The sequence below is a fragment of the Crotalus tigris genome, unplaced genomic scaffold (assembly GCF_016545835.1).
Source record: "Crotalus tigris isolate CLP2741 ecotype Arizona unplaced genomic scaffold, ASM1654583v1 scf7180000019944.6993514239:2294586, whole genome shotgun sequence".
Classification (NCBI taxonomy): Eukaryota; Metazoa; Chordata; class Lepidosauria; order Squamata; family Viperidae; genus Crotalus; species Crotalus tigris.
Genome location: NW_024097783.1, coordinates 1,293,748 through 1,318,973, shown reverse-complemented (window position 1 = coordinate 1,318,973; position 25,226 = coordinate 1,293,748). Strand labels below are relative to the sequence as shown.

At 37.1% G+C, this 25,226-nt stretch overlaps 1 protein-coding gene across 9 annotated transcripts in view; it reads right to left on the bottom strand.

Moving 5' to 3' along the window:
* The window catches only part of CD47 (CD47 molecule), a 132,875-nt gene that overhangs the window by 19,677 nt on the left and 87,972 nt on the right, over nucleotides 1–25,226 (bottom strand). For 8 of the 9 annotated variants that reach the window (XR_005559357.1, XR_005559356.1, XR_005559355.1 and 5 more), the window contains exons 4-9: nucleotides 14,141–14,158; nucleotides 12,123–12,212; nucleotides 5,258–5,359; nucleotides 3,895–3,987; nucleotides 2,714–2,809; nucleotides 1,074–1,166 (exon numbers count right to left, since the gene is read on the bottom strand). Coding sequence is in view for 6 of the 9 variants with exons in the window: in XM_039365002.1 (XP_039220936.1) it covers nucleotides 1,074–1,166; nucleotides 2,714–2,809; nucleotides 3,895–3,987; nucleotides 5,258–5,359; nucleotides 12,123–12,212; nucleotides 14,141–14,158 (492 nt within the window). In the remaining 3 variants the exon portion in view is untranslated. The remainder of the gene's footprint in view (nucleotides 1–1,073; nucleotides 1,167–2,713; nucleotides 2,810–3,894; nucleotides 3,988–5,257; nucleotides 5,360–12,122; nucleotides 12,213–14,140; nucleotides 14,159–25,226) is intronic. The other variant, XM_039364999.1, reaches the window with a different exon arrangement.

The window sequence follows — 25,226 nt, the reverse complement described above, 5'->3', positions numbered from 1 at the left end:
GTACTCCACATCAGGCTTTCTGTACAGCCCACACAGAAGCTACAGCTGGTGCAGAATGCAAGGACATCCACAGTGATGAGCATGCTATATTATGCTCATGTGATGCCAGTATTCAAGTGCAATTCCAGGTGACAGTTATTATATAAAAAGTCTATTATGACATACAGCCTGGATATTGATGTCTATGGAGATTCTCAGTCATCCAGGTCATAGTTGTCCCAAAGATGCTTTTCCATGAGGCAACTGGACTTTCTTGTTTCTCCTTTGAAAATGTTTTGCTTCTCATCCAAGAAGCTTCTTGATTTGAAAGAGGGGTCAAAGAGGTCATTTACGTCAAAACTGAACAGTCCTCTCTCAACAGAGGGGGAGGGATACGACATCTCCAGTCTACAACACAATCCTTTCAGCAGTTCAGTTCCAAGAAAGCTCCACACCCATTTGCACTATTCAGGTGATCCTGAAGACACAGATAAACCTCCAAGTGGCCTCAACGGCTCTCTAAAAGAATGCAAATGACCAGTTGTCTGCAAAGAATATAAATCCTTCCATTCTCCACCATCTACTCCAAACTGAAGAAGCTTCTTGGATAGAAGCAAAACGTCTTCAAAGGAAAAACAAGAAAGTCCAGTTGCCTCGTGGAAAAACATCTTTGGGGCGACCTGGATATTTATGCACTTCCTATACCTGATATCTGTTTCTGCCCAATCAGCATGACTGGGCAGTGGGTTGTCTTCAATGAAACAATGTCATCTACAATATTGGAACCTAAGAAGTGTGTTCCTCTCTAATAACCCCTGCCTTCTGGAACAACATTCTATCAGACAGCTATACAGCTGCCACATTGATGACATTCAGAAAATCTCTGAAAACTTTACTATGCATCCAGCTCTTGGGGTACGGTAGTAACTGAGCTGGATAATGTGCCGTACATAGTTTGCCTTCTGAATGCTTATGTTACTTTTTTTTTTCTTTCATAATTCATAATTTATTTATTTTTTTAAACAGAATCATCTGGGGTCAAACAGTCTTTGTATGAAATAAATGAGTAAACATTTTCTTCAGAAATTACTTACCAATAATAATAATGTAAATTAAGCCAATTGCTCCTACAGCACCAATAATTGCTAAGCCTGCAATCAGAACAGATCCATGTTTTGGCTGGCATGCTGTTGAGAAAAAGAGGTGGGCATTTAGATTAGCAGTGAAAGATTATGAAAAGGGGGGCTCTGAACAATGTTGTATAGATGTTTGAGTGCTCATATACCTTACATTTTTCGGACATGATAGGAGATCATGTAAGGACATCTTCAAATTATATATATAAATTAGATTTGATTTTTTCATGGCTTTACTATATAAAAGTTTGGACTAACAGAATTTTATTTATTTTTTTTATGACAGAATAGTTTGTGCATAAATCTGCGTAATCTATATAGAGAAGGTTGTATCAGTTAAAACAGTTACATAACAATTAAACATTTCCAAGTGTAAGAAGGAACCCACAGCCCAGAAGCCTGACAGGCATATCTGGAATTTTAAGGGAACTCAAACTCTTACAAATAATATGCCATGAAGGAAGCCTGACATGCATGACAAAATGTCTGTCATGGTAATATATCTGTTCTCACAAACACCGATTCATCAGAGAGCAGATACAGCAGTCCACAATACTGAACAAAACCGTTAAGCTCAAAAAATGATACTATTTAAATTGTATCAAAATGCTTCACGGTTCATATTATATAGGATTTCCATATCTAGGCTTCAAAAAAGTGCAATAATCACTAGATGGCAGCAAAGAGAGTTTTATCGATTATTTGGCATTTTACAGTTCTGATATGGGAGCCCCATATTAATGCAGTATCTTTATTTGTAGCTTTATTTGTTATATTTGTATCCCACCTGTCATACAAACGCTCAGGATGGGAAATATGAAAGCAATGCAAAAGATATAAAATACCATATTTGTTCAAAAGAAACAAATCACAAAAGGTAATATTTTTTTCCTCTTTGGCAGCTCCTTAAAACAGCCGTCTTTTCCCAGAGTTGAGTATCTGCTATAAACAGCTGCTGCAGCAGCAGCACCCTGGGAAAATCCATGCTTGGCTTTAGGAGATGTCCACAGATGCTTACATGCAGGCCACTGTGCCAAGTGCCTTTTCCCTCTTGAAACTGAAGCCATGCACAACCATAGCACATAGCAACTAGAAGGAAGGGAGGAAAGGAGTGAAGGATGGACCACAGAGAAATGGGTTAAGAAGATAGGAAGGAAAGCAAAAGGAGGGAATAAAATGAATAAACAGAAGGTAAGGGGGGGGAAAGCAAGGGAAAGAAAGGAAAAAACCAGACAGCATTACAGAGTCAAGCCCAAATTAAGCTACAGCTAACCTAATCTTCAAAGGTATTCATTCTTTTCAGCAGTGATGCTTGCAGTACTTTGGACTTTTGGTTTATTACCTTCTTTGCAAGACCATATAAGATGATGCTGAGCTGCAAGGGCCAGCATTCTTTCCCATGCTAACTAGGACCCTGGAAGTCCAGAAGCATTTGATATGGGTTGATAATATCTGAAAAGTATTGAATTTGATATAGACATATAGCTATGCTTTCTTGTAATTTTGTTTTAGTTTGTGACAGCCACTGTATAAAAGTTAAATAACTTCTTTAGAACCAAGCTGTAACACATATTACTTTGATAAAGTACATAGTTTACCTGTCACGCACAAAGCAAATCCAGCCACAGCAATTACATATCCAAGTGCTTTCAGAGCTAGCAAAATAACTGCAAAAAGTGGTTGCTTCTCAAAAACTAGGGAAAGAACAATAATGTTACTGAGAAAAGAACATATTCAGAAACAAATGAGAAACAGAACAAGTCAGGAACTTTCAAAAAATAATTTAAAATTTGTACAAATATGTATCTGGCATGGGGTATGAAGCAGCTAACGATATCAGGAAGGATAAATGGTATAATCCCAGAGTAACTTGTTTTATGTGAAATTCTCAATTATTTTTTCTTGTGTTCAATTGTGCCAGATTGTCAAAGACTGCCCATGAGTTTTCTTGGCAAGGTTTTTCAGAAGTAGCTTCCTATTGCCTCCTTCTAAGAGCTGAAAGAAAGCGATTTGTCCAAGATCCCCCAGGTAATTTTGTGCCAAAGGCAGGACTACAACTCCCGGTCTCCTGGTTTCTATCCTGATGCAATCACTACACCAAAGAGGCTGACACAACTCTCAGTATAATGTAGTAGAACAGAATTTAGATACTAAAGACCAACAAACAGTGCTGGCTGGCACAAGAGTATATGGAACCCCTAGGCCACACTGATGTATGGCTCCATCTTTTACTGATGAAAATTTCCATATTTAGAATGATTCATATTGTGGTGCCTTCTAAGCTTTGGTGCTCTAAGCTAGTGCCTACTTGGCCTTAGTCTAATGCCAACCCTGACAAGTACAGCCCATAAACCAGCCCATCAGTTAGTGTGCACCTACTTATAAACAAAATAAAGTTTCATACGTATATCCCTAGTAGGTATTAGCTCAAATTCTTTTCACAATAAAAGATCATCTCTTCACTTCAAGAAAAATGATACTTTTGATACATCAAAGGAATCTCTAAGTGATGTTTTGATATATCAACGAAAACAAAAAAATCCCCTTGGCAATGTCACAATTTGGTACTCTGGTGCCAATTCATAATTCTGAATCTTTTGCTTCTTCTCCCCAAATGTTGTCTAAAATTCAATGAGAATACTGTTATTCAGTGCCAATATACAATTTTTACTAATTTTATGATTTCCCCCCCTTCTGCATTCCCCCTACACCTTCAGAATTACATTTAATTTAGTCTCTAAAAAGAAATACAGCGTCAAGTAAATGAGAAGATTCTCACCTGATGTGAACAGGAAGTATAAAAGAGGCACTACAATGATTACAGGGATGACAATGATGCCAATACCAGCTTTAACCGATGCTATATATCCACCTGGTTGAAGTCAATTAAAAAAAAATCAATTCAGTCTTTACTGTCAAGCTATTATATAAGAATACCATTGATATTAAGAATAACTGCAATGGGAATCACAATATAAATAGATCGTCAAGTTTAAGTCAAAGGATATTTCTACTTTTTTCAAGTTGACTTTTTTATTTTATTCCAATACAAATGGGCTGGAGGACCTGGGATTTCCAGTTATTGTAGAATCACCATCATTCCCCACCACCAGCCATACTGGCTAGGAATAAAATTGCTACATGTGAAGAAAAAGGTTAGCCCTTAAGCTCTAAAATTTGTAACTAATAAAACTGCAGTAGGAAAGCAAGAAAAGGAACACATTTGATATATACCTTCATCAACCCATATTTAATCCATATAATTTTTGATATGTCACTAATTATTAGTTCTTAGCTAGAAAGCAATATTAACATTGGAAGAGAACATGTAAAATAGCTTATTATAAGAATTTCACTCTTGGAAATAATTGTGATGATTGTATTCTAAAATTAGCAGAAAATTATGAAGGTGACCTATTTAAGTGATTCCTGAGGGAAGAACAGCACAAGAGAAATACTATTCTCCTGTTAAATGTTTAACCAATAGTAAGGGGAATTTATCCTAACAATACAGGATGAAAATACTAATACAAATATTTTTAAATGACAAGAATTAATAGTGGAAATGCTTCATCTATATAAATTATTTTATATTTTAATGAAGGATTTCTACTCTTTCTGGTCTCCATTTTGTCTGTTTGTGACTGCAAATCAGCTGAACAAACAACAATGCATTTAAGATTCCTTTTATTTGATATTTGTGGTGATTTATTAAGAACAAGAAAACTAAAAATTATATTTTGTATAATAAAGTAAAAATCAGCAAGGAGAGTGAGAGGGAACCATGACCAATTATTTCATGACCTCAGAGATATCTGTGTTTTATAATATTTCTAATAAATAAATATTTAATATGTAGCAGGAATAATATATACCAAGGTTCTGTATTCAAAAGATCTGTTGGACCTATAAAGAACCATTATAATAGTACAAATAAAAGTAGTAATTTAATCAGGGTTAGGAATAATATCTTTAATTCACTCAGTGACATTTTGAATCATTCATACATAATATAATTTGTCTATTTTTATGTAAAAACTGTTATCAGTCACATACTGGCTATTATAAAATTCAGTCTTGTTGTACATAGCTTAAGGCCCAATTTAGCTTGATGGAGTACATTTATTTATTAAAATTCTTACCGTGGGCAAAAAGAATGGTACCAGTCACAGCAAAAATTGTTATTAATAGTCCTGTAAAACTTAAGCCAATTTTCTTTTCAAATTCCATGTCAAACTTTATAGCTAAAAGAAAAATAAAAGATGAAAACAACAATTAGAGACTAAATGCTTAAACACATGGTTTTCAAATTATGCCTCTGAACAGCATCAACTGATTATTGCTGTGTGTGTGTGTGTGTGTGTGTGTGTGTGTGAGAGAGAGAGAGAGAGAGAGAGAGAGAGAGAGAGAGATATTTGGGGTAGCATTAATTATAAAACACAATAATGTTTTAGAAATGAACCAATACATTGGCTTTGTTAAGATTGCACTCCCGTATTATTTATTTATTTAGGCCCACTGCTCCTACAGTTTTATAAACCATAGAAAAAAAACATAAAAACTCACACAGAAATCAATATATATATATTCTATTGATATTCCTCTGGGGAATGATTTTAATCAAGTACAGAATATATTTTTGCACAATATACTTTTATTTAAAAATTAACCCAATTTAGAAATTTAGCTAATCCGAGCGTGGGGGGAGGGGCATTTCTTTTCCTAGAGATGCTCTAAAAGCTAGACAGCCATCTGATGGGACTGCTGTGCTTCGGGCTCAATGGCGTACATGGTCTCTTACAACTTTATTTTACATCTGTGTTGCAGAATTCTGAAAAGCATGGATGTAAATGTAATTCAAGTCACACATAGGTTTGGGAGGTGCAAATTGTATATCTCTAGTTTAAAAAAATTCAGAATGAATTTTGTAAGGCAAAATTCACTTACACTGTCTGAGATCTAATCTTCAAAGATTACACTTAAGGAAGATTAACAAGAAAATAATTAAGGCAATCACCTCAAAGGAAAGGTAGACAAAGGTGGGGGGGGAGACCCAGACAACAAACTTGTGCAATGCTTAAGCATGTCTGCTCTTTGGAAGAATTTCCTCCCCCCTCCCCTAAAAAAAAGAAAATTCTGTATGATTCCAATCTTGCTGTCTTTTAGGCGAGTACTTAAACCTTCCTGAGTAGGTTCTGCTGTTGTTTCATATGGAGTCAATAAATACAATGCAAGACCTCACTGTGCAAAAACCATATTTTTCAGAGAGAGGGAATACAACTACAGGAACAAGAAATGCATCACAGGAACAATAGAGATGAATCATAGAGTAGCAATATGACAAAGGAAATAAATACAACAGAGATGAATGATAGAGCTACATATAAGGTAAACATAACACCCATAAGATCTTCTCCTTCTCATGTTAACCAAACATTGAAATTTTGGATGAGAACTAATAACAACACTTCCTATAGGTTGAGTCTGTTAGGTGGTTGCGAATGTCTGCCACTACGGGTGAAGACTGGCCCTCTTTACACTAAGAGTTTCTCCGACCTTACTGAGGTTGCTGGGATCTTCTCGCCACTTACTGGGACATTCTGCCTTTGACTGCTGTCAGGTATACCGGCTTGCTCATGGCTATAATTAGCATTGGTCTGTGGCATCAGTACTGTGCATTCCCAATTGCCAGTGGCTAAGTGTGGCCCAGTAATACCAGGTGACTCGGACTGTCCACAGGATATGGAGAATCAGGCTGCGAATCAGGCTGCTCAGCCACACATGGATCTACACAATTGCGACAATAGAGAGTTTCATCAATACCCACTAGATAGGAGCGTGACAGCAGTCAAAGGCAGAACATCCCAGTAAGTGGTGAAAAGAGGCCAACAACCTCAGAGAAACTCTTAGTACAAAGAGGGCCAGTCTTCACCCATACTGGCAGACATTCGCAACCACTCAACAGACTCAGCATGCTGGCTGACTCAGGAATTCTGGGAATTGAAGTCCACGAGTCATAAAAGAGCCAAGGTTGCCTACCCCTGGCCTAGCCAATACCTAGTTTATATGATGATTTCAGTTGGAAATGCTAAGCCTTGGATAATAAGTGGGGAAACTAGATATATTTATTTATTTTATTGTTTAATCAATAACTAGGGCTGCCTACTTGGCTCAGGAATTCTGGGAGTTGAAGTCCACGAGTCATAAAAGAGCCAAAGTTGCTTACCCCTGAGCTAGGCAGTCATGGAAAAATGTAAAACTAACAAAATACAATCAAAAGCTGATTATCTTAAGACGATAGAAAAATCATGGAAAATAGAAAGCTCTTGACCCAGCATTGAATAATGCTCATGCTAATGGAACCTCTCTGGAGTGGGAGTTCGACAAGTGTGGTCTCAAAAAAATTCTAGGTTCTATAGCTGTTAGAATTACATAAGATTCCAATATCACTGTACTTGTCATTAAATTGTACCCCTCTTGCCTAAATGCAGACACTAACATCCTCTTCCTTTTTTCATTCCCTTCCATCAGTGATGGCAGCAATAGCTAGGTAAAGTCTATCTGCTAAGTAACACTTGCTTCTTATAATCCAGCAAGCTGCAGTATTTCAAACTGAAAGCTTGAAATATTTCAAAGTATTTCTTTGAAAGAAAGACATGAAGAGCCAAGATAGGCATCAAGCTGCTAAGTAAGTTAAACTAAAAAAAAATAAAATAAACAAATAATAGGAATTAACAATTGGTTGAGAAATTAATGAAAATCTGTCAGGAAAAATAATGATTTTGTTTATTGTTTGTAGGGAATGATAGCAATTGCTATAATCATAAGGAGCAGCCATGACTAATGATATAATAAAATCATAAAAATATATAATGATCAGTTTATAATTGTTATGAATAATAATAATATATCTACAGACCCACCCATGATCTATACTGTGACTGAAACAAACAACTGGAAAAATTGTAACTCTTCAAGTAGTTTATAACTCTAGTATTTTAAGTAGTTTACAAGCCATTGAGCTATTCCATTAAAGCAGTGGTTCTCAACCTGTGGGTCGGGACCCCATTTGGGGTCAAACGACCATTTCACAGGAGTCGCCAAACAAGGCTGTCCACCATTTTTCCCCCTTTTCTTTGGCCACGCCCCTGGCACCTGGTGATGTATAAGTGGTTGGGGGTCACCACAACATGGGGAACTGTATTATGGGGTCGCGGCATTAGAAAGGTTAACAACCACTGCATTACAGGCTGGAGCTCAGATCCAGATTGGGAGAAAGGGGGTGTCTCCTCCCATCTTCATCCAGTCCAAGTTGCAGATCCTGGGAGATAATAGAAACAAGTCCATTGGTTTGAACTGGGATTTGGATTTTCCGCCTAAAATCCTTGGGAGAATAGAACCACTACAATAAAACTGCCAAAGATACAAAGGCATTGGTGTTTTAATTTTTTAACTTTTTTAAAAAACATTTTTAATTGTTTTGCTCAGTTGGATAGCTTTATCTTTACTTCCTTTACCTGTCTTTCTGTTTAATTGCCTGATCTGTTTATTGGTTCAAGATTTCTAGATCTGAATATATTACAATACATAATAAAGTTCCTCTGAATGAATCCACAGTGGAGCTTGCTTCATCACTGGTATTTACTTAATTTCCTATAAACTGCTCCTGCTATGTGAGTCACTTGCTCTTCTTAGGCAAGTCTGGACTTTTTATGTTGCCATGGTTATGATTACAAGGACAAAGTTTCCCTCAAATAAAGGCAGCTCAAGTTACAAGATGTCAATATTGTAAAATTTACTTTCAAGTAAATTTAGTTGGAATTGTTATATTAATAAACACCTCAGACTAAGTTACACTGGTTTGAATGAAACGTTGCATAAGGCATACATAGCACAGGTTAATTTAAAATATTTACTTTGTAAAATACAAGATTTGTATCACTGATTTAAACAAAAATTTTAATTTGAAAGAAAGATATAGGCAGATCAATATGCCACTATATGAAATTAATGATTTTTTTGCAATGTACTTCAAATGATTAAACATGTTTTTTCCTATATTTTATACTCCAAATTAGAGCTAACTAGAGATTTTCCCAATAGACATGCAACTCTGCCTTTTACCAGCAAAAGCTAGGCTTTTTGAATGAACTATTCCAACTAGTGGTTGGTAAGGTTATGTACCTTTCTAAAAAGAGGATTTGGAATTACTGAACACTATTGCCAACCATTCTGACTTTTGCCAGAGGCTCTTTTAACAAACTGGCAGATACATTTCTATTCTAGATACCACAGTCTTAGATATTGCATGAACCAGGAGACTCAGCATGATTTTTGATATGCAGGAGAAAATACACCTTATAAATCAATATTATCATTGTAGCTGTTGCACAAGACATAAAAAAAACAGCATGGCTTTTGATATATAGAAAGCAATCAGTTCTAAAGAACAACTTTTAACAAATGAAAAGCTACTAATAATTTCTTTCTACAACCTATTCTTTAGATGTTTTTCTTGCCTTTATACATTCTTATAAATAACTCAAGATGGCAAACATACTCTTTCCTTTTCCTATTTTCCCCACAACAGCTCAGTGAGGTGAGTTGAACTGAGAGAGAGTGACTGACTCAAAGTCATGTTTTATGTCTATGGCAAATTGGAACTCACTGCCTCTTGGTTTCTAGCCTGGCGTCTTAATTACTGGGACTGGCTTTTATTGAAAGAAATATTTGAAAATGTTCAATTTTGTTTTGATTTTATTTACATAATTAGTGTGCCATGAAGTAAGGTCAGTAGGTATTGAGTTAGCATGTTCAAGAAAGATTATACCACACATATGTAAGTCAAATATAAAGCAATTAAGATATTATATAGTTAACATCTTAATTAATAAATTTAACAATAAATATTATAGCAAAATAATTTGCTACTGCCTTGGATATGAAGATCTATGACTTATATTTTAAATTTCTTTAATGTCTACAAATACTATTTGACTGCATTAGTATATTAAGATATTTTAAATGATAAAGGAACGTTATAAATCGGTAGCTTCTTCAAGAGCTCTACTTATGAACTAAAAGCAAAGAGTAACTTCTTATTTTCTGCCTTTTGGTTTTATGTTTTATAATATTCTTAACATACTAAATTATACCACTTTGTATTCCTAGTACAGTACAGTATATCTAATGTAGTACAAATAAAATAAGTAAAATAGCATAAGGAAATTTATTTATTATTTAATTTTTGTGCTGCCCATCTCACCACAAAGTTTACAAATATTTCTACATAAATTGGAGAAGAATATTACTTAATAAATAAAATAAAAACTTGTTTCTCATTTATGCTATCAATTCTCTTAAACAAAGCATTTCATCAATGACTGAGAGATCCCTCCCTGATATGATGTGAAGATGGGATTATATGATGTGATATTGGTTATATTTATTCTGTTTTAATGGGTTTTCTTATGAACCACCTAGAATTAGCTTGTATTAAGACAGATAGCTTAATAAATAAATATACAACCATTTAGCTTGTTTTCACCATCAAATATATATATCTTATGATACAAAAATAGTGAAACACATTAATCTGATTTTATATTCACCAAAAAAATCTGAAGTCAATCTGAGGACCCAGATTGTTGGGGGCAATGTAAAATATATATACATTGCTTACTGGTGTACACCGCTTAGAGAGTGCTTGCACTTAAAGCGGTATATAAGTCTCATAAATAAATAAATAAATAAAGTCCCAATGAAAATCCCCAGGAAAATCTTCAGACCATTTAACTCTAAATGAACAGCTCTCCTTCAGGCAAAACCCCTACCAATTCAAAATAATTATGATGGCTTTATGGCCATTATTGACTGGCTAAACTCTATTTCTTTCCCACAGACATATATTAATATAGTAATTACTCTACTTAAACTGGAGGGAAATATATAGTAAATAAAGCTAAATCCATGTTTGGATGATATCGTTTTATAAGCATATCATGAAAATATAAACTAAATGGCATAGTTAAAAACCTTGTGGAATGGATTTTATCCAGTATCAGAATTGTTTAAAAAAAAAACTAACAATAGTCTCCTCACACTATGTTTTGGAAGCTACCATATAGGAAAGGAATCAATATGAAACAATTTCTCCAGTTCCCAATCTAAAGAAACAAGTCTTATCATCAAAGCCACTAAGATATAAAGCCAAAGCAAGAGAATTACTAAAGTAATAATTGAAGTAGTACCTCACCAAAGTCCTAGCATACAGCTTAGTTTCATCCACGAATGCTTGGAAATGTATATGATTTAAAACACTTTTTAGCATCTAAGTAAGTTATATTTGCACCAGGTAATCTCTGTTTCCAGAGAAACATTAGCTATTTATTATGTCTTCTTGCTCACACCCTTTTGTATGTTATTAGAAGCCAGAAAATTCAGAATTGTACAACAACAGATACATCAAAAAGGATGGATTGCAAACTTGGAATAATATTGTATAAAGAAAATGGATTTGCCCTGGCATGATTTGTTTGCAGCAGACACATACTGGTTCCTGCTCATTGTACCATATCTATCAATGTTCACAAACATATTGCTTTTATATTTTTAATATAAAACTTAATTACAGGAATAATGACATTAAAAAGAAGGACATTTTTTACAGAATGATAGTTGTCTGTATTCAATTTGTGTCACTCTATGGCCAAATGCCGAACACCCACAGGCAAGCATAAACTTTTTTTTCAGTGCAGACTATTATAGAAGTTATTAATAAATACTCATAGATGTCACAAATGTAAGGGTATCAGATTTTAATTAATTACAGTGTCACCTTTTATTCTGTTATTTCGGCAGTCAGGAAAACAATAGTAAGCAGTTACATAAACTACTCAAAATGAAGCTTACACAATTTTTAATCATGTAAAGCAGAAACTTCTTTTGCATTATTACACAGAGACACACAGACACATAGTAGTATTAATAAAGGAATTTAGTACTTACCTACAGTAATGAACTGGCACCAGTATAAAATAACAATCAATATTATGATGGAAATGATAGAGAACCGCTCCACAGGCTGAAACCAAGGTACTATAAACAAAACAAATACAGTACAACTTCAGAAATGAGTGCACATTTATAACATATTTCATATATTTCTGTGCTGACCTTTTGGACATTTCAGCAGAGAAAGTCAAATTATTTACAATACAAATTGTTCTAGGTTTCCATATTTAAAAGCATAGCAGGATTGCATGTTTCTTCATATTTTCAATAACTTCTGTTAGCAGATTCTCCATCTTAACTAACAATGCCTTATATTCAAGGGGGCAAAGGTTTCTTCAGATCAATCCATCCTGAGATGTGCCACTCCTCTACTGGTGTCTGCCCATCCACGGCACATAATCTAATAAACATACTTAATCTAAGAAACTTGTGTTTATTATTTCAGGTACAACTTTTACTGATTTTTAGCATAATGCAAGCAAGAGCAGTTACTAAAATACTGAAGGACTGGCAGCACTTAACGATACCTATGACATCTGCAAACGGCATTTTAAAAATATACTCAAAATAGGTCACAACAAAACAAAGATGAGCGGTACACAAAGCAAAGTGGACCTTTGTCCTACCATGCAATCTATTGCAGACAAAAGCAAATCTTAAGGAAACAACTCAAGTTATCATTTCTATTGGCTTTAGTTCAAACCCTGGAAAGAAACTCAGTCTTTCAGTTGTGTTTCAAATTATCATCCTAGCACTATCATCCTGAAGTTTCTGGGAAGTCTGTCCCCAACATTCCTGCACATTTTTATTTCCTTCACCTTCCTGCACAGTTGCAGACTTTTCTTCTGAGAATTAGTATTCTATATTCTATCAATTGCAACTTTTACATCACAGAACTTTTGAAATTTTTCACTTGTGACCTTAAACTGTAACTGTAGTCTTTCGCTGTGGCACTAAAGAACACTTTCAATAAATACAATAGGATGTAAATGTAAAATACCAGCCATTGAAGACACTGGAAACATTCTTTTTGACTACAAACTGTGGTCTGCAGAAAGGGCTGCCTTCTTAGATTCTTATTTAAAATCTAAAAATTATTGAGGTACCAAAGAGTATTACTTTTTTCAGCGAGTAAACTTGCATAGCACTAGTAAGACTGCAGTCTTTATTTCAAAGACTGTAGAGGTGAAACTTATTCTGAACATGTCCTATTTTTTATCTATTTGTATATTAGTTTTATATATCTGATATGGTCAAATGACTTAATCAATAAAGATTCCAATTCCATTCCACTCTGCAATTTTAATAAGGGAAGGAAAAAAGAACATCTTTTCCACATAGTGCGATGTCCTTTCACAGAACATAGCAGTGCCCAAGCTAAATCTACTGTGTTGCCCAAATGCTAGCAAAGTAAGCCTTACCAATTCTCTGCTGGCACAGGGATCAGGGGATACCAGGCATTTCCTGCAGGAACCAAGTAGGGATTCTGCATTTCCCCAATTGCAGATTTTGACCTACCGTATTTTCCGGCGTATAAGATGACTTTCTAAAGCATGCAAATCGGCTCTGAAGTCGGGGGTCGTCTTATACGGCGAATCGTCTTATACGCTGGAAATTATGGTAGTTTCCGGCGTATAAGACGACTTTCTAGGCATGCAAATCGGCTCTGAAGTTGGGGGTTGTCTTACACGCCGAGTCCATCTTATATGCCGGAAATTACGGTAATTACAGTAGTGTGGTAGTATGCTATTCATACCACAAACTATGATTGGGTCAAATATGCTTTTTGAATTAAAGAAGTAATATGTTGATCACCCAATTCTGCTATGAAAATATTGAGTACATTATGATCCCATTCTTAATTTCTTTTTTAGTAGCAGCTGTGAAATTCTTAAGAAGAAAGTCTGATGCAGATGCCAGGCTGACTGAAGTGGGAGGACTAATTCAGGAAAACAGTCAGAATGAGTGAACAAGCCTTTTATGCAGCTTCATTTTCCAGATATTCTTCTTACCGCATTCTGATGGGCAGGCTGTAAGGGGAAAAAACAAAACAAAACAGGGACAACTCTAATTTCTATGTTTGGATATATTATGCCATGGTTAACACAAGGTACAATTCATTAGCCCACTGAGCTTCCCACCACACTTTGTTGCTAGGAAAACATGGCCAGTTTAGGCTCAGATAAATGTGTAATCTGCAACTTGACAAACTTGCTCCAACTTCAAACCTACTATTTTTTTTAAAAAGGAAAATGATTTCTTGAAGTTCAGGATTGTGAGATACTATTACATTAAATGAAACTATCTCCATATAAATCCTTTTAAAAAGTCATTTTTTTTCAATTTACTTAGCTAGTTTCTTGAACTAAACCTACCACCACGTTAATCTGTGCATAATTCTGGATCAATATATAGATTCAGGCCCTATTTACTGCAACAATTTAAATTCATCTCAAATACTGACAGAATTGATGTTACCAGTTTTCTTATCATCTGACTCTTTTTCTATAATACCATCTATCCCATGAAAAAAGTAAGACCCTTAAATAAACTATAATAATGGATGAAAGGTATGAAATATTTAAGGACAAGGGAAGTAGGAGAGGGGACCAGCTTCTGTCTATTCATTATGATTTAAGAAGAAAATATTGCATAGAACCTAATGGCAATTCAGAAAATTCCATATGATATTACTTCTATCTATTGGGTCTCTGTGTGTAGCTTTTTGTATTGGGTCTTGGTCCTTGTAAGCTGCCTGGAGTTACCAAGAGTGAGTTGAGCGGCCCTATTTTCTTTTTTCTTTTAATGACCCTAAATCCCTTGCATCAGGGTGGAGTCAGGGCGACTGAGTGGAACTGAATGTTTAAATGACCGGATGCCCTTCCTGGTGTCTACATGGAGCTCACAGCAGATATATTCTCATTGCGCACATAGAGAGAAATATCTGCCACTACCTAGGATCCAACTCACAGCCTCCTGATTGTGAGGCAAGAGCTCCATCTCTAGGGGGTGGCCACATAAATGTTATTAAATAAAATAAAATGCCAGCAAATAACTCTAGCATGCAAATAAAAGGATGAAACATGGATACCTTCAGACAAGACTTCAACTGAATGGTTATTGTATCCTCCTGTTACAGTGTCACAGGGTTCTTTTCTTGAACTAAAAGTTTATGTTTGGCCCATAAAAAAGCAGGACAATGGAAGCTTTTATGCTTTTCACTATATAGAAGTTCTCACTTAACAACTGTTTCAGACAATGACCCTTTATAGTTATGATAGTGATGAAAAAGTAACTTCACCACCAATGCCTGCATTTATGAGCTTCACAAGTCTGTAAAGCAGAGGAAAGATGAAAAAGATAATAAGCACAGTTGGGAGTCACGTGATATCTCACTTAGTGATGCCACTGCTTAATGAACAAGTTGTCAGTCCCAACTGTGGCAGCTAAACAAGGACTACCAGTGTGTAGTGGGGTTATTTACAGCAGGCATTTACAAAAGATATACACAACACAATACTCGTGTTCACCTGGTATCAGTTTCCTTCTATGTTTCCCTCACACAGTTTTAGCCTGGAACCCCCTAATCAAGACAAAAAGATATAGTGATAGAACACTGATTGAATTTGAGTAACCCCCCCCTCCAGTTTTTCAGGAAACTTCGTTAGGTTTTTACAGGTCCCTAGGATTCCACAAAACAGAGTTTGAAAACCCCCACAGAGATTAACTAAAATGCAATTTGAAGGGGTTGACTTTTGCATAAAACTGGAAGAAACAAGTTCAGCTGAAGCTTGAAATCCCATCCTTGCTATACTGTTAGGAAGTTAGTTTTAGCTAAAATGTTTCTTGAATTTTTCAAGTTTTCTTTCCTTTTTTAAAAAATCTATTCTGAGTTTTTTAGAGATTACTTTAAGTGATATTTTGAGCTTATTGTATCACGATCATAACCAAATCTCTGCAAAGCAGAAAATGACCAAGTCATAAATATTCAAGTGTTGGGATGAGAGTGACAAGAAATCTGCTAATTAGATTCATTCCTTGGTGAAAACTCTTGACAATATACTGTCCAGCGTCCCCTTGTCAGTGTACATATGCCTAACTGATAACTTTACCCTTTTAATCATGGCACAGCACTATACTTTTGTAAATATGTAGAGGATAATTGTTGGAGTTACTGTTTTCTATGATATATCTTTTCATCACTCCAAAGCACAGCTGGCTGCCCCCACTTTTCAGTATGAAAGAAGCTCAATGGCAGATGCTCCTTCATGATGGTTGTACACCTTGGACAATGGAACAGGACATTTTCACCTCTCCCCTGCCAACTCCTATATGTTAAATAAAAATACGACACATAGAATCAGAATAAAGCTGGAAAGGATCTTCGAGGTCTTCTAGTCCAGGGCTTTTCAACCGATGGTACGCGTACCACTTGTGGTACATTAATGAGTGGCAGTTGGTATGCAGCCCTGTCTAGCCAAGTGTAGTGGGGGAGGGAAAGAGCCAGCACAGGCAAGGACTTACAATGAGAGAAAATCCTCTGGAGATGCAAAGGCCCCAGGCTCACTTCTCACCTCCATGAGAAAGGAGGAGGGGGCAGGAGAGTGAGAGAGAGAAAAAGCAGCAGCCTTGGGAAGAGGCAGAGTCAGCTGCACCGAAGGGGAAGTAGGAGGGGGAGAGGAAATAAAGCAGGCTGGCCATGAGCCGATCTACAACTGCTGTGGCAGCCACCTGTGCTGGCAGCAGCAAACAGGCAAGAAATGCAGTGGGGGAGGGGTCACCCTCCAAGAGGAATGAAAAAAGGCAGTAATGGCTGGAGGTGAGGCACGGAGGAGGGAAGAAGATGGAGAGTGGAAGGATTCTTATATGCTTTTGTGATTTTGAAGTTTTGGGATTTGTGCAATGAGGGCTTTGTGTTCTTAAGGAGTATTTGGCAATTTCTATTTGGCTGATGGCTGATGTCTCCTGTTAGCTTCTATTGCTCTGCTGATGTTAGCTGTAAATTTTGCTGCAAGGGATTTTGAAGTATTTTTCTCCTGAATAGATTTTGCCTGTAGCATTCCTTTACTTATGAATGGAGCATTTGGGGAGGTTGCCTTAGCTGGCAGCCAGTACTTAGATTTTTTTTTCTTCCTTAAGTGCGCTCCTTACTTTCCTTTCTAACCAGTAGCTAATTCTTAAAGGGGAATGTGCCTTTTTAAGCTAGTTCACTCAGCAGCTTGTCTTTTCTGTCTCTGGAAGCCTTTCCTTGTTTGATCAATATATGGAAGAGGGAAAATATGGAGGGTTTCAAATTCTTCCTTCAGAAGAGATGGGAATGAGAAAAAGGGAGGCAGGGAAGGGAGGGAGGAAAGGAAATCCCACCTTAGTACTTGGCCATCAGCAGCTCTGCCATTAACTTTGCTTGTCAAAAGGTTGCAGAAGGGGATCACATGACCCTGGGACACTGTGACCATTATAAATATGAATCAGTTGCCAAGCATCCAAATATAAATCACATGACCCTGGGCATGCTGCAATGGTCATAAGTGTGAAAAATGGTCATAAGCCATTTCAGTGCAATTGCAACTTTGAAAGGGTTTTTTTGGGTCATCAAGTTTTTGACACCTTGCTAGGTAGTACTTAAATATTGCCATATCCTAAAAGTGGTACAATCGGTAAAAAGGTTGAAAAACCCTGTTCTAGTCCAATCCCCTGCTCAAGCAGGAGACCCTATACCAGTGATGGCGAATCTTTTAGAGACCGAGTGCCCAAACTGCAACCCAAAACCCACATGCATCGTCGGGTGCCAGGTGGGTGTGGCCCATTGGCTGGGCGTGGTCCATTGGCTGGGCGTGGCTGCGATGGTAACGGCAGACTGGGTGGGACTAAAAAGTTTAATCAATCAATTCCAACTTTGCAAGATTTTTTTTTCCCGCGAGAAGTTGAAATTAACTGATTGAACTTTTTTTTTTTTTTTTGACACGACGGTGGAGACCTAAAGTGAAAAGGTTTTATAAAACCCAGCTGAAGGCCTAGGACTGGGGTGACGATGCGGGTGCCCACAGAGAGGGCTTTGAGTGCTGCCTCTGGCACCCGTGCCATAGGTTCACTACCCCTGCCCTATACTAGACAAGTAACTGTCCAGTCTCTTCTTTAAAGTCTCCAGTGATGAAGCACCCACAACTTTTGACAGCAAGCTGTTCCAGTGGTTAATTGTGCTCATTGTTATGAATTTTTTCTAAATTCCAGGTTGCATCTCTCCTTAATTAGTTTCCATTCATTATTTCTTGTCCTGCTTTGGAAAATAACTTGATTCCCTTACTAAGGCTTTATAAAGTGATACTAATATTTCACATGATTTTGATTCTTTGTCTCTGTTTATACAACCTGGCTCATGTTTAAGTGATCATCCACTCAGATTCCAAGGTCTCTCTCATAGATACTGTTTCTGAGCCAGTTTTCACCTAATCTGTACTCATACCTTTGGTTTTTCCTGCCTAGGTGCAAAATCTTGATTTCTCCACATTAAATGTCACTTTGGTGGATAGAGCCCATTGTTCAAGTCTGTCAAGATCTTTTTGGATCCTGGGGTGTTAGCTATTCCTTCTAGCTTACCAAGAAGTAGGTTGTAGTCTTCTTTGTTGAATGCTTTGCTGAGGTCTAAGTATACCACGCCCACAGCATTTCGCTGGCCCAGTAATTTAGTCACTTTGTTAAAGAATGAAATAAGATTGGTTTAGCATGATCTGTTTTTAACAAACCCATGCTGGCTTTTATTACAACTTTATTTGTTTTTAGATGTTCGCAGATCTGCTTTTTATTACCCTTTCCAGTATCTTCCCAGGTATTGATATTAGGCTGATGGGTCTGTAAGATTCCTGGGTCTGGGTTTTTTTTTTCCTTTTTTGAAGATGGAAACCATATCAACTCTTTTCCAATCCTCAGGTACTTCTCTGGTATTCCAGGATTTTTGTAAGATATGGTACAATGGATCTAAGATAACATCTGCCAATCCCTTCAGAACTCTGAGATATAATCCATCAAGTCTCAGTGATTTATATTTGTCAAGATCAGATAGGTATTCTCTAACCATTTTCTTGCTTATTGTAATTTTTATTTCTAGTCCGTCTTTTACAGTTATGTTTTTGGTAGATTGGGCTATAATTTCTTTTTGCATGAAGACTGTTTCCTTGGCTTCTTTCTTGTTATTTATAGGTTGAAAGAAACTTTTTTTTTATTATCTTCAACCTTTGTTGCAAGTTTTTGTTCATTCTGAGCCTTTACTTTCCTGACATCATCTTTGCAGATTCCGGCTATCTGCTGATACTCTGCCTTAGTTATGTGTCCCTCTTTCCATTTATTTCTACTTGTCCTTTTTGTCTTTCAGTTTATCAGAGAGATCTTTGTGCAATCATGCTGGTTTCTTTTTGGATTTCTTTTTCAGTGGTATTGTGCTGGGTTGGGCTTTTATGATCATATTTTTCAGAGTTTTTCACACTTCTTATATTGTTTTCCCCTTTACTATTTTCATCCATGGAATTTTTCTTAGACTTTGAATTTGTTAAAATCAGGTCTTTTGAAGTTTAAGATACTGGCTGAATTATGTTCTATTGTTTGTGTTGCATTATATTGAATTACAATATCTCTCCTCTCCTTTCTTCCCTCTCATCCCTCTTCAGATATAACTCAGGGGTAATGTCCGAGCAATTCCTCTCTCCAAATTTCCCTATCTGTATTATATACAATAAGATTAATACTTCTATTTATCTAATCTTCTCGGTATATACTTCTATAAACATTTATACAACCTCCAGTTATTCAATACTGTGTCGCCTGGGTCTCCCTCCTTATCTGCTCCTTCTTCTTCCATCTAAATTGATGTTAACTATCTTCTAACCGTATTCTCTTTTCAGCCAATCATAAAAAGTTCCCCAAATTTCATAGTAGTCTGACTCTGTCTTATCTTTAATTGTCATTGTCAGTCTATTCATTTCTGCACATTCCAGTATTTTCCCAATCACCTCTCCCTCTGGGGGAGCTTTCAGTGCTTTCCAATTTTGTGCAAACACAATCCTGGCTGCCGTAATTACATGAATAATTAAATATGTTTTTTCTTTATTGTATTTCTCTGGTAGAATACCCAACAGGAATATTTCTGGTCTTAGTTCTATACGTTGTTGTATCCTCTTTTCTATCCATGTTCTAATTATATTCCAATAAGTTTTAGTTTCTACACACGTTCACCACATATGGTAGAAGGAACCTGGTATCTGATGACATTTCCAACATTTCATAGACCTGTCCTTAAACATTTTAGCTAATCTTTCAGGAGACATGTGCCATCTGTAAAACATTTTGTACATATTTTCTTTATACGCAGTCGCCATTGTCAATTTATAGTTTCTTTCCCATAATTGCTGCCATCTATCTAATTCAATTGTGTATCCAAAATTCCTTGTCCATTTTATCATTGTCTCTTTCACTTGTTCCTTCTCTAACTCCATATGTAGTAGATAACTGTACATTTTTAATCCATTTTTCTTCCATTCCTGTGAGTATTTCATCTAACTCTGTTGTCCCCAAATTAACACCATCTATTTTAACATCTTTTTCATATCTAGATTGTATTTGCGTTCTCATGTACCAATCCATCTTTATTCCTTGTTCCTCTAATTGTTTTTGGTTTTCAACTCCCCCATATCTGTTAATAAGTCTTTATATCTTATAATGTTTCCCATGTTAAACATATTGGGGTGTATTAGCGCCTTCATAGTTGAGAGCCAATTTGGAATCTATATTGAATTACAATATGATGTGGTCACTCTTGCCCAACGTTCTGGCAACTTCAACTCCTTCTATCACTTCTTCTCTATTAGTAAGAATTAGGTCCAATTTAGCTTTTCCACTAGTTTCCTCCTCTACCTTTAGAATGACAAATTGTCAGATAGGTTCATCTATTTCTTCTGCTTGGTTGAGTCTATTTCTTTTGCTTGGTTGGGTAGCAATGTCATTCTTTTTTTCCTTTTATATCGACCCATGAAGAGGATTCTAGGAGGCTTTCATCCTTGGTTTTGTGGATTTCTGTAGAGTTGTAGTGATCTTTTATATATAATGCAACTCTACCTCCTCTTTTGTTAGGTCTGTTTCTTTTGAATAGTTTGTATCCTTCCATCAGTACATTTCAGTCATGAGTTTCATCCCACGTTTCAATAATGGCTACTATATCATATTTACCTTCATGTACTAGTACTTCAAGTTCACCCCGTTTGTTCCCTAAACTTTGAGTGTTTGCGTATAGGCATTTGAGTCCGTTATGGGTCTTAGGTATGTTTCTTATGTCTCCTACTTTCTATCTGGGTTTTCCATCCTTTCCATCACTCTCTACCTCATTGTGTTTTTCCTTTATTTCTTCTTCTTCTTTTCCTTTTCCTTTCTCTTTACTCACTACCTCCTTATACGATTGATTATCTAGTGACTTTGCTTGGAATTAGATTCTAAAGATCTTGAAGATTGCCCCCCTCCCCCTTCATTTTAGTTTAAAGTCCTTCTGATAAAACGAACCAGTCATATTCTTTCCAGTTCTTATGAGGTTCACTCCATTGCTTGCCAGTAGCACTTCATGTAGGTAATGCAGACCATGGTGTAGGAAACCGAAGTTCTCTTGTCAGCACCAGTTTTGAAACCAATGGTTCATTCCTAAAATCCTTTGCTCTATCATTGAATATTGGCCTTTTGTTGGAAGTATAGCTGAAATCACCACTTGAGCTCCTAATTCCTTAACTTTCCTCCCTAGCTATTCGTAAACTTTTGTTATTGTTTTTAGATTCATTGTTGTGTCGTTGGTCACCACATGTAGGAAAAGAAAGGGATAGTAATCCGTGGGGTTAATTATTTTAGTAAGGTTCTCAGTTACATCTTTGATTTTTGCTCCAGGGAGATAACATACTTCCCTAAATGGACTGTTTGGTCTACAGACTATAGTGTATGTTCCCCAAAGAATTGAATCTTCTATTACCAGTATTCATCTTTTTTTTTCTAGAGAACTCTGGGATGCTATTCTTCCTGCCACAGGAATGCTAGGTTGTGTCTCCTTTTTAGAAACTATTGGTGACTGCTCTTTTATAGGTGTCTCCATATTTTCTTCCTGCTGGAGGCGATGAAAGTGATTGTTAAGTTCCAGAGGGGCTTCAATAGAGTGGGCTTTGGTAAATAATAGAGGCTTTGCTTTTGGCTGCTGTTTTCTTCCAAAAATGGCATGTTTCCATCGGTCTTCCTCTTTCAGTTCATATACAGGGTCATTCTTTTTCAGAAGCTGTTTGTTCCCTATTGTGTTCAATTTGGATGCATCAATTTTCTTCTTTTTGTTCATATACAGGGTAGGTTTTTTTTTTTTTTAAAAAAAAAAAGCTCCTTGCTCCCTATTGCTCCCCATTAAATGTTGAAGATTTCACTGAAATTTAATTATTTATTCATTTAATCCTAAAATATCCATGCTGCTCAATTCCAATCCAGCCATTTCTGTTCAGAAACAATTTGTTTCAATTTACATCAAAACTGATTATTTTTTCCCTGCATAGTACCTGTTTTTATATTACTAAAACAAAAACTAATGAAAACAATTAGAAGACTCAAACAAGGACCCAATCTCTTGCTTCTCTCAAGATTAGCAACTATCAGATATAGATAGGTGGTCTCTGATTTGAATGAATCAAGAAAACCACAGAGGAATTAAAAAAAATCCTATCCCTGTGAAACATTCCTGGGATAATACCATATTACACTACTATATAACTGCAAACAAGGGATTTAACGACAGCCATCTGAGTTTGCTTTCTTGCTTTCCTTTCCCTTTTAAGCCTTTTTCCTCTTTTCTGCCTCATCTTTATATTGCAAGCCTTCAGGCAGAGAATGTCTCTCTTTTTCTTTTTTTTAATGATTTTATGTAAGCTCTCTTGGAGCCTTTTCAGCTGAAGAGGATATAAATACTTTAAACCAGGGGTAAGTGCAATCTGTGCTCTTAATCTAATTTCAAAATTTCTGGCCTATTGCACAGAGTGGGTAGAATGTATTGGGAAAAGAGAAAGAGGGAGAAAAAACAAGATGGGAATGATGTGTAAAACAGAGCTTCTTAAAAGTCTGTCCATTAAACAACTATTAGTAAATATATTATTTATACTGATATATATTTTACTGATAGATATAAGGTCTATTTGCAAATCTAGAAAGGGCCTGTAAATATTGTTCTTTAACCTGCCAACTTTATTTCTGCGGTATTACATCTCAGGTAGGATATACCTGAATGTCTTTGCAATAATAGAGTGAATTCTAGGTCCCCACCATGTTCTTAATATTTCATGTCTTTTGCTTTCCTGAACACAGACTACATGAAGCAAGAAAGGGGTGTGTATACTTAAGGACTTTGAGAAGAGCTAGCTTTGAAATGCCTAGATGTTTCTAAATATCTGAAGCATCCTGTGGCCAATCTGCTTATCATTTCAGATGTTGGAAGAAGAGGCCAAAGACTGAGCCAGAGACACAGTGACATGAAGTTCTGTAAATGGAAACCTATTTGCACTGGGCCCAAAGACAGCACTGTTGCTTAGCCTCTGCGGCATTAGTAAGATGACCAACTTTTTTACAACAAAAAGGAGGACACAAATAAATTGAAGAAAAAAATATCGTAAATAAAAGAAACATTGTATTTATTGCAACAATAATACAGAATACACTATAATATGATCAATGCATAATAAAAAACATTTGTAACAATAACATTTTATATTGTAATTATGCTTACATGTCTATTAATTATTTAAATGAGTACTTTTCCATTGAATGAATATTTTTTGTCAATGTATCATCTTCTAACAATATATTGGAAATATCTGAACAAGAAATATCCTTCATATTGAATTTTACAGCAGGTGCTGCAGCTAGAGTATCAACATTCAATCTTGATTTCTCACTTGTCCAAAAATCTACACGGCTGGACTGCGTGGGGGTGGGCGGCGGAGGCAGGTGTTGTGAGCCAGGCGCTCCAGGATGGCCACGTAGATGCGCAGGGTGAGGTTGTGGCAGCGCAGGTCAGCACTACGTAGACCAGCTGGTGCGGCCCATGGAAGGTCAACTGCCCGCTGCGCCCCCGCCCATAGCCGCCCCGACAGCACTGCTGCCCTGCCGTGGAGAGCCGGCCCTGCGGCTCGCAAAGAACCAGCCGAGCCAGCTCCGGCTCTGAGCCGCCCCCCAGCACCACCGCCCACCCTGCATATCCCTGTAGAGCCAGGCCCACGGCTTGCAAAGGCAAAGCACCAGCCGCGCCAGCTCCGACCCTGCAGCCGCCCCCCAGCACCACCGCCCACCCTGCGCATCCTCGTAGAGCCGGCCCCACGGCTCGCAAAGGGAAAGCACTAGCTGCTCCGGCTCCGGCCCTGCAGCTGTCCCCCCAGCCGCCCCCCAGCACCACTGCCCACCCTGCGCATCCCCGTAGAGCCAGCCCCTTGGCTCGCAAAGCACCAGCTGCACTGGCTCCGGCCCTGCAGCCACCCCCCAGCACCACCGCCTACCCTGTGCATCCCCGTGTAGAACCGAACAGGGAAGATCAAGAGAAACTTACTGCTCCAGTCTCCTCCAGCTATCTGCGGAACTAAGTAAGAGATGGTGTAGTTGGGTAGCAGTGAGGGGTGCAAAGTTCCTGCAACTTGCATGTGCAAAGTTTGCCGCCTGGGTGTTTTGGCGCGCTCAGCAGCAATTCCTATTGGCTTTCAAAAGCCAATAGGGGAAGTAGCACAGCTCAGGCAAAAGTTAAAAAAAACATCAAAAAAAGGTCCTGGAACGCCTTCTGGGCATTCTATGAGGAAAAAAAAGCCCTGCAGATAAGTCTTCAAATATAGAAAAAGAAGACATTTAGGAGGACATTTTCGAGGGAGGACAGAACTCACAAAAGGAGGACTGTCCTCCCAAAAGGAGGATGGTATATGGAAAAGGAGGACATTTAGGAGGACACTTTTTGAGGGAGGACAGAACTCAAAAAAGGAGGACTGTCCTCCCAAAAGGAGGACGGTTGGTCACCTTAGCATTAGCCCATTTATTACCAGTAAGGCCAGAAAGTGCAGATAT